Source organism: Oncorhynchus masou, chromosome 29, assembly GCF_036934945.1.
Source record: "Oncorhynchus masou masou isolate Uvic2021 chromosome 29, UVic_Omas_1.1, whole genome shotgun sequence".
Classification (NCBI taxonomy): Eukaryota; Metazoa; Chordata; class Actinopteri; order Salmoniformes; family Salmonidae; genus Oncorhynchus; species Oncorhynchus masou.
Window position 1 is genome coordinate 2,906,108 of NC_088240.1, and position 16,795 is coordinate 2,922,902.

The 16,795-nt window shown below is 43.0% G+C and overlaps 1 protein-coding gene across 1 annotated transcript in view; it reads right to left on the minus strand.

Moving 5' to 3' along the window:
- LOC135521392 (receptor-type tyrosine-protein phosphatase-like N) overlaps positions 1 to 16,795 on the minus strand; it is a 109,838-nt gene that overhangs the window by 9,542 nt on the left and 83,501 nt on the right. The window contains exons 12-14 of the mRNA XM_064947293.1: positions 8,485 to 8,694; positions 5,527 to 5,754; positions 516 to 703 (exon numbers count right to left, since the gene is read on the minus strand). Coding sequence (XP_064803365.1) covers positions 516 to 703; positions 5,527 to 5,754; positions 8,485 to 8,694 — 626 coding nt within the window. The remainder of the gene's footprint in view (positions 1 to 515; positions 704 to 5,526; positions 5,755 to 8,484; positions 8,695 to 16,795) is intronic.

Below are 16,795 nucleotides of genomic sequence, written 5' to 3' on the forward strand. Positions count from 1 at the left end.
TAATAACAGACCAAGCTGTACAGGAGGCACAGAACATAACAGATAATAACTGACCAAGCTGTACAGGAGGTACAGAACATAACAGATAATAACTGACCAAGCTGTACAGGAGGTACAGAACATAACAGATAATAACTGACCAAGCTGTACAGGAGGTACAGAACATAACAGATAATAACTGACCAAGCTGTACAGGAGGTACAGAACATAACAGATAATAACTGACCAAGCTGTACAGGAGGCACAGAACATAACAGATAATAACTGACCAAGATGTACAGGAGGATCAGAACAGATAGTAACTGACCAAGCTGTACAGGAGGTACAGACATAAGATGCCAATCCAACACAGTTTAATTAACGGCCTGTGAACAGCAATAGACTTTTAAAGGCATTTTCCCTGAGATCACTTTTGCTGTAAACGCTACGGATGCCAGCTCAAGCGGAAATCCACATGAAGTCAACCACAGTGAACAGGTTGTTCGTCTGAGTCCGTTTGAATCCCAACCTAAGACCGGAGGAGGATAAACCCGAGGGGAGGTATGTAAGACTCACAGGGAAGAGAGTCCGGACAGCGGTTCTTCACCAGGTGGGCTTCACTCTGTGCTACAGTGACAGCACTGGGTTCAGCCTGGTAGGAACAAAGATCCTCCCACTCCTTCAGCAGACGGTCCTTATTCTCCAGATGATCCTCCATATAGGCCTGGGCAGAGACTAACGAACACTAACGGCCTAAGGGAACAGCAATAGACGTTAAGGGCAGAAGGAACATTTTCCCGTAAGGGGCAGAGAGGAACACTAACGTTAAGGCAGAGAACACTAACGTTAACACACTAACGTTAAGGGGCAGAGAGGAACACTAACGTTAAGGGGCAGAGAGTCAACACAAGGGGCAGTGAGGAACACTAACGTTAAGGGCAGAGAGGAACAGGTTGGGGCAGACACTAACGTTAAGGGGCAGAGAGGAACACTAACGTTAAGGGGCAGAGAGGAACACTAACGTTAAGGGGCAGAGAGGAACACTAACAGAGAGGAACACTAACGTTAAGGGGCAGAGAGGGGGCAACACTAACGTTAAGGGGCAGAGAGGAACACTAAACGTTAAGGGGCAGAGACAGTTAAGGGGCAGAGAGGAACACTAACGTTAGAGGGGCAGACACTAACGTTAAGAGAGGAACACTAACGTTAAGGGGCAGAGAGGAACACTAACGTTAAGGGGCAGAGCAACACTAACGGAACACTAACGTTAAGGGGCAGAGAGGAACACTAACGTTAAGGGGCAGAGAGGAACACTAACGTTAAGGGGCAGAGAGGAACACTAACGTTAAGGGGCAGAGAGGAACACTAACGTTAAGGGGCAGAGAGGAACACTAACGTTAAGGGGCAGAGAGGAACACTAACGTTAAGGGGCAGAGAGGAACACTAACGTTAAGGGGCAGAGAGGAACACTAAGTTAAGGGGCAGAGAGGAACAGAAGGGGCAGAGAACACTAACGTTAAGGGGCAGAGAGGAACACTAACGTTAAGGGGCAGAGAGGAACACTAACGTTAAGGGGCAGAGAACACTAACGAACACTAACGTTAAGGGGCAGAGAGGAAAGGGCAGAGAGGAACACTAACGTTAAGGGGCAGAGAACACTAACGGAAGAGCAGAGAGGAACACTAACGTTAAGGGGCAGAGAGGAACACTAACGTTAAGGGGCAGAGAGGAACACAGTTAGGGGCAGAAGGAACACTAACGTTAAGGGGCAGAGAGGAACACTAACGTTAAGGGGCAGAGAGGAACACTAACGTTAAGGGGCAGAGAGGAACACTAACGTTAAGGGGCAGAGAGGAACACTAACGTTAAGGGGCAGAGAGGAACACTAACGTTAAGGGGCAGAGAGGAACACTAACGCAGAGGAACACTAACGTAAGGGGCAGAGAGGAACACTAACGTTAAGGGGCAGAAGAGGCAACACTAACGTTAAGGGGCAGAGAGGAACACTAACGGTAAGGGGGCAGAGAGGAACACTAACGTTAAGAGGCAGAGAGGAACACTAACGGTAAGAGGCAGAGAGGAACACTAACGTTAAGAGGCAGAGAGGAACACTAATGTTAAGAGGCAGAGAGGAACACTAACGTTAAGAGGAGAGTTCAGAATCTCCTCCCCGTTCCCATGGGATATTCTACTAGCTGTAACAGATATTCTACTAGCTGTAACAGATAACATAACAGATATTCTACTAGCTGTAACAGATATTCTACTAGCTGTAACAGATATTCTACTAGCTGTAACAGATATTCTACTAGCTGTAACAGATATTCTACTAGCTGTAACAGATATTCTACTAGCTGTAACAGATATTCTACTAGCTGTAACAGATATTCTACTAGCTGTAACAGATATTCTACTAGCTGTAACAGATATTCTACTAGCTGTAACAGATATTCTACTAGCTGTAACATATATTCTACTAGCTGTAACACATATTCTACTAGCTGTAACACATATTCTACAAGCTGTAACAGATATTCTACAAGCTGTAACAGATATTCTACAAGCTGTAACAGATATTCTACTAGCTCTAACAGATATATTAAAGATATTCTATGAACAGATATTCTACTAGCTGTAACAGATATTCTACTAGCTGTAACAGATATTCTACTAGAACACATATTCTACGCTGTAACAGATATTCTACTAGCTGTAACACAGATTGAACCTACTAGCTGTAACAGATATTCCTGGTCACAGATATTCTACAAGCTGTAACAGATATTCTACTATCTGTAACAGGTATTCTACTAGAACCCAAGGTCCTGGTCACAGATATTCTAAAACCTACAAGCTGTAACATATATTCTACTAGCTGTAAACCAGCGTGTTTTGGTCATAGCTTCAGAACCATTATTAAATAATGAGGATCCGTTTCTGGTCACAGATTGAACCCGGTCCTGGTCACAGATTGAACCCGGTCCTGGTCACAGATTAAACCCAGTCCTGGTCACAGATTGAACCCGGTCCTCTTCACAGATTGAACCCGGTCCTGGTCACAGATTAAACCCAGTCCTGGTCACAGATTGAACCCGGTCCTGGTCACAGATTGAACCCGGTCCTGGTCACAGATTAAACCCAGTCCTGGTCACAGATCGAACCCGGTCCTCTTCACAGATTGAACCCGGTCCTGGTCACAGATTAAACCTGGTCCTGGACTAAAAAGCATGCTCAATCTCCTCAACAGTGGAGGACCAGGCATAATCTTTGTCCGGGAAACCAGCCCTATAGCTTTCACATTACAGTAGTAAGGTGTATCACTGTTTTTTATGTCAATGTCACATGTTGAGTTGAGGACTCCATACCCTCTGATACTGACCAGTCGTAAATATAATGACCCCATACCTTCTGAAACTGACCAGTAGTAAATATAATGACCCCATACCCTCTGATACTGACCAGTAGTAAACATAATGACCCCATACCCTCTGATACTGACCAGTAGTAAACATAATGACCCCATACCCTCTGATACTGACCAGTAGTAAATATAATGACCCTATACCCTCTGATACTGACCAGTAGTAAACATAATGACCCCATACCCTCTGATACTGACCAGTAGTAAACATAATGACCCCATACCCTCTGATACTGACCAGTAGTAAATATAATGACCCTATACCCTCTGATACTGACCAGTAGTAAATATAATGACCCCATACCCTCTGATACTGACCAGTAGTAAATATAATGACCCCATACACTCTGATACTGACCAGTAGTAAATTTAATGACCCCATACCCTGATACTGACCAGTAGTAAATATAATGACCCCATACACTCTGATACTGACCAGTAGTAAATATAATGACCCCATACCCTCTGATACTGACCAGTAGCAAATATAATGACCCTATACCCTGATACTGACCAGTAGTAAATATAATGACCCCATACCCTCTGATACTGACCAGTAGTAAATATAATGACCCCATACCCTCTGATACTGACCAGTAGTAAATATAATGACCCTATACCCTCTGATACTGACCAGTAGTAAATATAATGACCCCATACACTCTGATACTGACCAGTAGTAAATATAATGACCCCATACCCTCTGATACTGACCAGTAGCAAATATAATGACCCTGATACTGACCAGTAGTAAATATAATGACCCCATACCCTCTGATACTGACCAGTAGTAAATATAATGACCCCATACCCTCTGATACTGACCAGTAGTAAATATAATGACCCCATACCCTCTGATACTGACCAGTAGTAAATATAATGACCCCATACCCTCTGATACTGACCAGTAGTAAATCTAATGACCCTATACCCTCTGATACTGACCAGTAGTAAATATAATGACCCCATACCCTCTGATACTGACCAGTAGTAAATATAATGACCCCATACCCTCTGATACTGACCAGTAGCAAATATAATGACCCTATGATACTGACCAGTAGTAAATATAAATGACCCCATACCTTCTGATACTGACCAGTAGTAAATATAATGACCCCATACCCTCTGATACTGACCAGTAGTAAATATAATGACCCCATACACTCTGATACTGACCAGTAGTAAATATAATGACCCCATACCCTCTGATACTGACCAGTAGTAAATATAATGACCCCATACCCTCTGATACTGACCAGTAGTAAATATAATGACCCCATACCCTCTGATACTGACCAGTAGTAAATATAATGACCCCATACCCTCTGATACTGACCAGTAGTAAACATAATGACCCCATACCCTCTGATACTGACCAGTAGTAAATATAATGACCCCATACCCTCTGATACTGACCAGTAGTAAACATAATGACCCCATACCCTCTGATACTGACCAGTAGTAAATATAATGACCCCATACCCTCTGATACTGACCAGTAGTAAATATAATGACCCCATACCCTCTGATACTGACCAGTAGTAAATATAATGACCCCATACCCTCTGATACTGACCAGTATAAATATAATGACCCCCCATACACTCTGATACTGATACTGACCAGTAGTAAATATAATGACCCCATACACTCTGATACTGACCAGTAGTAAATATAATGACCCCATACCCTCTGATACTGACCAGTAGTAAATATAATGACCCCATACCCTCTGATACTGACCAGTAGTAAATATAATGACCCCATACCCTCTGATACTGACCAGTAGTAAATATAATGACCCCATAATACTGACCCTAATGACCCTATACCCTCTGATACTGACCAGTAGTAAATATAATGACCCCATACACTCTGATACTGACCAGTAGTAAATATAATGACCCCATACCCTCTGATACTGACCAGTAGCAAATATAATGACCCTATACCCTGATACTGACCAGTAGTAAATATAAATGACCCCATACCCTCTGATACTGACCAGTAGTAAATATAATGACCCCATACCCTCTGATACTGACCAGTAGTAAATATAATGACCCCATACCCTCTGATACTGACCAGTAGCAAATATAATGACCCTATACCCTGATACTGACCAGTATCATGTGACCAGTAGAGATGTCCATGTTGGACTGGGCGGGCTCCTCGCTCCAGGAGGGCGTACTGCTGTGTGAGGAGGGGCTGTGTTGTGGGCCGTCACTGAACTGGGACGACACACTGCTCACCCTGGAGGTGTCTGTCCCCCTCCGACCCCCCGCTCCCCCGCCCACCGCCTCCTGACGACTGAACGACGGCTTGGCTGCCATGTGCTGCCTGCAGAGCTCCTGAGAAAGTCAACAGAGAGAGAGAGAGAGAGAGAGATTCCACTAAACAAGATGTTCATCACTTTCATCAGCTCATAAATATGATTATATCGTCAACAACGTCTGAGAAAATGAACAAAGACATTTAAAACGAGAAGCCAACTGGGTATCATCATTTTCATCTGTGATAATCATCGTTCGTTGTTAACACCTATGTTATTATGACTCCTCCGGTTTACTATCATCCTCATTTGTTGTAAACATCTTCATCATTATGACACCTGTTTACTATCATCTTCGTCATGTGTCATGTGAAGCAGAGTAAGTAGTTTGGTGATTGTTGTCACAATAATGAAGGTGTATTACATTCGATCAGGATCGTCATCATCATCATCACTGTGATTGAGAACCCCCCCCCAGTCTTTCATGTTCACTAAAGCCTGACCTCTAACATCCCCCTTACCGGTGACAGACCGGGAGAACTAGAGGTTTAACTGGGAAAGGAACCCTCTTTCCAGGTGGAGCGAACTACACTGCTCAACAGAAATAAAGGGAACACTAAAATAACACATCCTAGATCTGAATGAATGAAATATTCTTGTTAAATACTTTTTTATTTACATAGTTGAATGTGCTGACAACAAAATCACGCAAAAAATATCAACGGAAATCAAATTTATCAACCCATGGAGGTCTGGATTTGGAGTCCACACTACAGACTGATCCAACTTTGATGTAATGTCCTTAAAACAAGTCAAAATGAGGCTCAGTAGTGTATGTGGCCTCCACGTGCCTGTATGACCTCCCTTCAACGCCTGGGCATGCTCCTGATGAGGTGGCGGATGGTCTCCTGAGGGATCTCCTCCCAGACCTGGACTAAAGCATCCACCAACTCCTGGACAGTCTGTGGTGCAACGTGGCGTTGGTGGATGGAGCGAGACATGATGTCCCAGATGTGCTCAATTGGATTCAGGTCTGGGGAACGGGCGGGCCAGTCCATAGCATCAATGCCTTCCTCTTGCACTCCAGCCACATGAGGTCAAGCATTGTCTTGCATTAGGAGGAACCCAGGGCCAATCGCACCAGCATATGGTCTCACAAGGGGTCTGAGGATCTCATCTCGGAACCTAGCTACCTCTGGAGAGCACATGGAGGGCTGGGCGGCCCCCCAAAGAAATGCCACCCCACACCATGACTGACCCACTGCCAAACCGGTCATGCTGGAGGATGTTGCAGGCAACAGAACGTTCTCCACTCTGTCACGTCTGTCACATGTGCTCAGTGTGAACCTGCTTTCATCTGTGAAGAGCACAGGGCGCCAGTGGCAAATTTGCCAATCTTGGTGTTCTCTGGCAAATGCCAAACGTCCTGCACGGTGTTGGGCTGTAAGCATAACCCCCACCTGTGGACGTCGGGCCCTCATACCACCCTCATGGAGTATGAGCAGACACATGAACATTTGTGGCCTGCTGGAGGTCATTTTGCAGGGCTCCGGCAGTGCTCCTCCTGCTCCTCCTTGCACAAAGGCAGAGGTAGCGGTCCTGCTGCTGGGTTGTTGCCCTCCTACGGCCTCCTCCACGTCTCCTGATGTACTGGCCTGTCTCCTGGTAGCGCTCCATGCTCTGGACACTACGCTGACAGACACAGCAAACCTTCTTGCCACAGCTCGCATTGATGTGCCATCCTGGTTGAGCTGCACTACCTGAGCCACTTGTGTGGGTTGTAGACTCTGTCTCATGCTACCACTAGAGTGAAAGCACCGCCAGCATTCAAAAGTGACCAAAACATCAGCCAGGAAGCATAGGAACTGAGAAGTGGTCTGTGGTCCCCACCTGCAGAACCAGTCCTTTATTGGGGGTGTCTTGCTAATTGCCTATAATTTCCACCTGTTGTCTATTCCATTTGCACAACAGCATGTGAAATGTATTGTCAATCAGTGTTGCTTCCTAAGTGGACAGTTTGATTTCACAGAAGTGTGATTGACCTGGAGTTACATTGTGTTGTTTAAGTGTTCCCTTTATTTTTTGAGCAGTGTATAACTATTTGATTACTTTTTAAAGCTATTTGAATACAGATCCCCTAAAAAGGACTACTTTTTAAAGCTATTTGAATATAGACCCCCTAAAAAGGACTACTTTTAAAGCTATTTGAATATGACCCCTAAAAGGACTACTTTTTAAAGCTATTTGAATATAGACCCCCTAAAAAGGACTACTTTTTAAAGCTATTTAAATACAGATCCCCTAAAAAGGACTACTTTTTAAAGCTATTTAAATACAGATCCCTAAAAGGACTACTTTTTAAAGATTTAAATACAGACCCCCTAAAAATGACTACTTTTAAAGCTATTTGAATACAGATCTAAGAAAGTAACTACTTCTCTGAAACTATTGGATTGGCTGCCTTCAACTAACGGCAGGGCTGTAAAGAGAATGAATAGAGCACACAGCATCCCATAATACTCTCCTGAATGTCCGTTGCCTCAGGTGTACATAAGTCAAACCAATTAACCAATTATCTATATATATTTTCAATATGAAATCCACAAACATAATTTAAAAAAATTGATTTATATTAAAAGTTGGGTGAAAATAATGACAGAATTCCTTTAGGTTGATGACTTTTTGCAAATCCAATGTTTTCCAACGTCATCAAATGTTTTGTTTGTTTTGACGTGCACCAACGCTTTAGAAGTAGTTCTCTATATAAAGAATAGGGTGTCATTTGGGAGTACATCCTGACCTCTCCTACCTGGTAGTCAACGTGTGTCTCCGGTCCTCCCTCGGGTCCGAGACCCAGTTTCCCTGAGGCCAGCTGCTTGGCGTGGTGTCGGAGACAGGCGATGGTCAACGCTACCACTACCACGCCGCCCACACACGCCATGGACACCAGCGTCAATACCAGCCCACTGGACCCCTCCCTCACCCGCGTGGCATGGGGCAGCCCATGTCCCTCGCTTCTCTGGAGAGAGAGAGAGAGAGAGATTCATGTCGACAAAGATACCTGTTTGTTTACATGTATACTACCGTTCAAAAGTTTGGGGTGACTTAGAAATGTCCTTGTTAATAAAATAACACAGCTGAAAACTGAAAATTATATATATATATATATATAATAGCCTTGCGATTGAGAAAGGAAGAAAGGCTACGTGCTCACTGCCCACAAAATGAGGTGGAAACTGAGCTGCACTTCCTAACCTCCTGCCAAATATATATAGATATTTTAACTAGGTAAGTAAGTTATTAACAAATTCTTACTTCCAATGAGATGGAACAGAGTTCCATACAATAATGGCTCTATATAAAACGGTAAACTTTCTTGAATTTGTTCTAGGTTTGGGGGAAAGACCCCTGGTGGCATGTCTGGTGGGGTGTGTAAGTCAGAACTTTGTGTAACTTGACTATCCAAACAATATGGGATTTTCATTTTTGTTTATCTATTTCACTTGCTTTGGCAATGTAAACATATGTTTCCCATGCCAATAAAGCCCCTTATATTGAAATTGAATTGAGAGACAAAGATAGAGAATGAGAGCACAGCATGATACTACCCCCTGTCTGATGAAGCTGGTGTCTGGCAGCCTCAGTGGGGGAGGACTGGGCCAGGCTTCTTCCATGGCAACAGAGAAATGCTCGGTGCAATGTGTGGTCGTTAGGGGAAGCGGCGCCCTGCTCACTCTTTAGTGATCCAACCTACACCCCACTAACTAACACCCTGGACATTCAAACCAATTTTTTTTTCTCTCTCTCTCTCCCTCTCTCTCCTTAAAATGTCCCGGGGAGGGGGAGCATGGACGGAGGGGACTGGGCTTCGGACTGGGGCTCCTCACCTGCTACTCCAGAGGGGCCCTCGAAGGGAGTGCGTATCGCAAATGGCACCCTATTCCCTATATAGTGCACTACTTTAGACCAGAGCCCTATTCCGTATATAGTGCACTACTGTAGACCAGAGCCCAATTCCCTATATAGTGCACTACTTTAGACCAGAGCCCTATTCCCTATATAGTGCACTACTTTAGACCAGAGCCCTATTCCCTACATAGTGCACTACTATAGACCAGAGCCCTATTCCCTACATAGTGCACTACTATAGACTAGAGCCCTATTCCCTACATAGTGCACTACTATAGACCAGAGCCCTATTCACTAAATAGTGCACTACTATAGACCAGAGCCCTATTCCCTGTATAGGGCACTACTATAGACCAGAGCCCTATTCCCTATATAGTGCACTACTATAGACCAGAGCCCTATTCCCTGTATAGTGCACTACTATAGACCAGAGCCCTATTCCCTGTATAGTGCACTACTATAGACCAGAGCCCTATTCCCTGTATGGTGCACTACTATAGACCAGAGCCCTATTCCCTGTATAGTGCACTACTATAGACCAGAGCCCTATTCCCTGTATAGTGCACTACTATAGACCAGAGCCCTATTCCCTATATAGTGCACTACTATAGACCAGAGCCCTATTCCCTGTATAGTGCACTACTATAGACCAGAGCCCTATTCCCTGTATAGTGCACTACTATAGACCAGAGCCCTAGTCCCTATATAGTGCACTACTATAGACCAGAGCCCTATTCCCTGTATAGTGCACTACTATAGACCAGAGCCCTATTCCCTACATAGTGCACTACTATAGACCAGAACCCTATTCCCTACATAGTGCACTACTATAGACCAGAGCCCTATTCCCTATATAGTGCACTACTTTAGTCTAGAGCCCTATGGGAATAGGTTGCCATTTGGGACGTAGCGGGAGATGGACAGGTCTTTATACTGGGGCAGAAGAGGAGCTGCAAGAGGAGGAGCTGGCAGGTAGAATTAGGGGTTAAGAGTTGTAGAGAGGGGGTAATGTCCTGGGGGTTAAGAGTTGTAGAGAGGGAGTAAGGTCCTGGTGGGTAGGGGTTAAGAGTTGTAGAGATGGGGTAAGGTCCTGGAGGAGGGGGGGTAGGGTTAAGAGTTGTAGAGAGGGGTAAGGTCCTGGGGGTTAAGAGTTGTAGAGAGGGGGTAAGGTCCTGGGGGGTTAAGAGTTGTAGAGAGGGGGTAAGGTCCTGGGGGGGGTTAAGAGTTGTAGAGAGGGGGTAAGGTCCTGGGAGGGGGGTGTAGGGGTTAAGAGTTGTAGAGATGGGGTAAGGTCCTGGAGGGGGGTAGGGGTTAAGAGTTGTAGAGAGGGGGGTAAGGTCCTGGGGTTAAGAGTTGTAGAGAGGGGGTAAGGTCCTGGGGGTTAAGAGTTGTAGAGAGGGGGTAAGGTCCTGGGGGTTAAGAGTTGTAGAGAGGGGGTAAGGTCCTGGGAGGGGGGTGTAGGGGTTAAGAGTTGTAGAGAGGGGTAAGGTCCTTGGGGGTTAAGAGTTGTAGAGAGGGGGTAAGGTCCTTGGGGGTTAAGAGTTGTAGAGAGGGGGTAAGGTCCTGGGGGTTAAGAGTTGTAGAGAGGGGGTAATGTCCTGGTGGTTAAGAGTTGTAGAGAGGAGGTAAGGTCCTTGGGGGTTAAGAGTTGTAGAGAGGGGGGTAAGGTCCTGGGGGTTAAGAGTTGTAGAGAGGGGGTAATGTCCTGGGGGTTAAGAGTTGTAGAGAGGGGGTAAGGTCCTGGGGGGTAGGGGTTAAGAGTTGTAGAGATGGGGTAAGGTCCTGGAGGAGGGGGGGTAGGGGTTAAGAGTTGTAGAGAGGGGTTAAGGTCCTGGGGATTAAGAGTTGTAGAGAGGGGGGTAAGGTCCTGGGGTTAAGAGTTGTAGAGAGGGTCCTGGGGTAATGTCCTGGGGGTTAAGAGTTGTAGAGAGGGGTAAGGTCCTGGAGGAGGGGGGTAGGGGTTAAGAGTTGTAGAGAGGGGGTAAGGTCCTGGGGATTAAAAGTTGTAGAGAGGGGGTAAGGTCCTTGGGGGTTAAGAGTTGTAGAAAGGGGGTAAGGTCCTTGGGGTTAAGAGTTGTAGAGAGGGGGTAAGGTCCTTGGGGGTTAAGAGTTGTAGAGAGGGGGTAAGGTCCTGGGGGTTAAGAGTTGTAGAGAGGGGGTAAGGTCCTGGGGGTTAAGAGTTGTAGAGAGGGGTAATGTCCTGGGGTTAAGAGTTGTAGAGAGGGGTTAAGGTCCTGGGGGTTAAGAGTTGTAGAGAGGGGGTAAGGTCTTGGGGGTTAAGAGTTGTAGAGAGGGGGTAAGTTCCTGGGGGTTAAGAGTTGTAGAGAGGGGGTAAGGTCCTGGGGGTTAAGAGTTGTAGAGAGGGGGTAGGTCCTGGGGGTTAAGAGTTGTAGAGAGGGGGTAAAGTCATGGGGTTTAAGAGTTGTAGAGAGGGGGTAAGGTCCTGGGGGTTAAGAGTTGTAGAGAGGGGTAAGGTCCTTGGGGGAGGGGTTAAGAGTTGTAGAGAGGGGGTAAGGTCCTGGGGGTTAAGAGTTGTAGAGACGGGGTAAGGTCCTTGGGGGGTAGGGGTTAAGAGTTGTAGAGAGGGGTAAGGTCCTGGGGGGTAGGGGTTAGGAGTTGTAGAGAGGGGGTAAGGTCCTGGAGGGGGGGGGGTAGGGGTTAAGAGTTGTAGAGAGGGGGTAAGGTCCTGGGAGGGGCAGTGAATATAATGAATACATTACTGACTTCTGACCCCACTAAACACTAGTCAGCAACATAGCAGTATAACACAAGAAACAAAGAACAAAACACCATATAACAAAATCAGCCTTCTAGAGAGGGTTAAAGAAATGCAGTGTTCCAGGAACCCCCCTCTTCAACCCCTGACCCTTGACCTCTAACCCTTACTCAGCCAACCAGTCAGCCACAGATAATCCCTGACTCCATCACTGCAGCCGGCGTAAGCAGAACCACTGACATGAACATGATCACAATAATGACCACAACAATGATGACAATAATGACCAATATAATGACCACAATAACGATCACAACAATGATCACAATAACGATCACAATAATGACCACAATAATGACCAATATAATGACCACAATAATGATCACAATAAACGATCACAATAATGACCACAATAATGATCACAATAATGACCACAATAATGATCAATATAATGATCACAATAATGCTGAAAATGGCAATAAAAATGTTTGATTTATACAATCAACACCTTCTTTAGAAAGTAAAAGTGACTCATTGTAGAGGAATGATTAGCTGTTATCTGCAGGGCCAGTAACGGGAGGCAGACACGTTACATCATCACGTCTTTCATCACAGTGCCAAACCGACCCTGTAACCACAGCAACCCCCCCACCGCCAGCTGGCACCTCTAGCTGAGGTGAGAGCAGAGAGAGAAAAGAGCACACTACATACTGTTTAACCTTCTAAAGCAAAACTACTAAAGTGGAGCGAACGGTAGAGACACAGTTGCCCCCTTAACATGATCTTCTCTTGCCCTTAAACACCATGTTTTGGTGTTATTGTCTTTGATTGTATTCAGCCTAGCTGATAAATGTGGTATTCAATTTTATTGTTTCAAAAAAAGGAAGAAAATAACTCTAAAATAATGATTCAAACATAATTCATGTGAAGGCAATATCATTAAAAAAATTGGTAGTATTATATGACATTTTAATTCACCAGCAGGCCTATTATATAAACATGACTAATTCACCAGCAGGCCTATTATATAAACATGACTAATTCACCAGTAGGCCTATTGTATAAACATGACTAATTCACCAGCAGGCCTATTATATAAACATCACTAATTCTCACCAGCAGGCCTATTATATAAACATGACTAATTCACAAGCAGGCCTATTATATAAAAATGACTAATTCACCAGTAGGCCTATTATATAAACATGACTAATTCACCAGTAGGCCTATTATATAAACAACACTAATTCACCAGCAGGCCTATTATATAAACATGACTAATTCACCAGCAGGCCTATTATATAAACATGACTAATTCACCAGTAGGCCTATTGTATAAACATGACTAATTCACCAGCAGGCCTATTATATAAACATGACTAATTCACCAGCAGGCCTATTATATAAACATGACTAATTCACCAGCAGGCCTATTATATAAACATGACTAATTCAAAAGTAGGCCTATTATATAAACATGACTAATTCACCAGCAGGCCTATTATATACACATGACTAATTTCCCAGCAGGCCTATTATATAAACATGACTAATTCACCAGCAGGCCTATTATATAAACATGACTAATTCACCAGCAGGCCTATTATATAAACATCACTAATTCACCAGCAGTCCTATTATATAAACATGAATAATTCACCAGCAGGCCTATTATATAAACAACACTAATTCACCAGCAGGCCTATTATATAACCATGACTAATTCACAAGCAGGCCTATTATATAAACATGACTAATTCACCAGCAGGCCTATTATATAAACATGACTAATTCACCAGCAGGCCTATTATATAAACATGACTAATTCACCAGCAGGCCTATTATATAAACATCACTAATTCACCAGCAGGCCTATTATATAAACATGACTAATTCACCAGCAGGCCTATTATATAAACATGACTAATTCACCAGCAGGCCTATTATATAAACATGACTAATTCACCAGCAGGCCTATTATATAAACATGACTAATTCACCAGCAGGCCTATTTTATAAACATGACTAATTCACCAGGAAGCCTATTATATAAACATGACTAATTCACCAGAAGGCCTATTATATAAACATGACTAATTCACCAGCAGGACTATTATATAAACATGACTAATTCACCAGCAGGCCTATTATATAAACATGACTAATTCACCAGCAGGCCTATTATATAAACATCACTAATTCACCAGCAGGCCTATTATATAAACATGACTAATTCACAAGCAGGCCTATTATATAAACATCACTAATTCACCAGCAGGCCTATTATATAAACACCACTATTTCACCAGCAGCTCTATTATATAAACATGACTAATTCACCAGCAGGCCTATTATATAAACATGACTAATTCACCAGCAGGCCTATTATATAAACATGACTAATTCACCAGCAGGCCTATTATATAAACATGACTAATTCACCAGCAGGCCTATTATATAAACATGACTAATTCACCAGCAGGCCTATTATATAAACATGACTAATTCACCAGCAGGCCTATAATATAAACATGACTAATTCACCATCAGGCCTATTATATAAACATGACTAATTCACCAGCAGGCCTATTATATAAACATGACTAATTCACCAGCAGGCCTATTATATAAACATGACTAATTCACCAGCAGGCCTATTATATAAACATGACTAATTCACCAGCAGGCCTATAATATAAACATGACTAATTCACCAGCAGGCCTATTATATAAACACGACAAATTCACCAGCAGGCCTATTATATAAACATGACTAATTCACCAGCAGGCCTATTATATAAACATGACTAATTCACCAGCAGGCCTATTATATAAACATGACTAATTCACCAGCAGGCCTATTATATAAACATGACTAATTCACCAGCAGGCCTATTATATAAACAACACTAATTCACCAGCAGGCCTATTATATAAACATGACTAATTCACCAGCAGGCCTATTATATAAACATGACTAATTCACCAGCAGGCCTATTATATAAACATGACTAATTCACCAGCAGGCCTATTATATAAACATGACTAATTCACCAGCAGGCCTATTATATAAACATGACTAATTCACCAGCAGGCCTATTATATAAACATGACTAATTCACCAGCAGGCCTATTATATAAACATGACTAATTCACCAGCAGGCCTATTATATAAACATGACTAATTCACCAGCAGGCCTATTATATAAACATGACTAATTCACCAGCAGGCCTATTTTATAAACATGACTAATTCACCAGCAGGCCTATAATATAAACATGACTAATTCACCAGCAGGCCTATTATATAAACACGACAAATTCACCAGCAGGCCTATTATATAAACATGACTAATTCACCAGCAGGCCTATTATATAAACATGACTAATTCACCAGCAGGCCTATTATATAAACATGACTAATTCACCAGCAGGCCTATTATATAAACATGACTAATTCACCAGCAGGCCTATTGTATAAACATGACTAATTCACCAGCAGGCCTATTATATAAACAACACTAATTCACCAGCAGGCCTATTATATAAACATGACTAATTCACCAGCAGGCCTATTATATAAACATGACTAATTCACCAGCAGGCCTATTATATAAACATGACTAATTCACCAGCAGGCCTATTATATAAACATGACTAATTCACCAGCAGGCCTATTATATAAACATGACTAATTCACCAGCAGGCCTATTATATAAACATGACTAATTCACCAGCAGGCCTATTATATAAACATGACTAATTCACCAGCAGGCCTATTATATAAACATGACTAATTCACCAGCAGGCCTATTATATAAACATGACTAATTCACCAGCAGGTCTATTATATAAACATGACTAATTCACCAGCAGGCCTATTTTATAAACATGACTAATTCACCAGCAGGCCTATTATATAAACATGACTAATTCAACAGCAGGCCTATTATATAAACATCACTAATTCACCAGCAGGCCTATTATATAAACATCACTAATTCACCAGCAGGCTTATTATATAAACATGACTAATTCACCAGCAGGCCTATTATATAAACATGACTAATTCACCAGCAGGCCTATTATATAAACATGACTAATTCACCAGCAGGCCTATTACATAAACATGACTAATTCACCAGCAGGCCTATTATATAAACATGACTAATTCACCAGCATGCCTATTATATAAACATGACTAATTCACCAGCAGGCCTATTACATAAACATGACTAATTCACCAGCAGGCCTATTATATAAACATGACTAATTCACCAGCAGGCCTATTATATAAACATGACTAATTCACCAGCAGGCCTATTATATAAACATGACTAATTCACCAGCAGGCCTATTATATAAACATGACTAATTCACCAGCAGGCCTATTATATAAACATGACTAATTCACCAGCAGGCCTATTATATAAACATGACTAATTCACCAGCAGGCCTATTTTATAAACATGACTAATTCACCAGCAGGCCTATT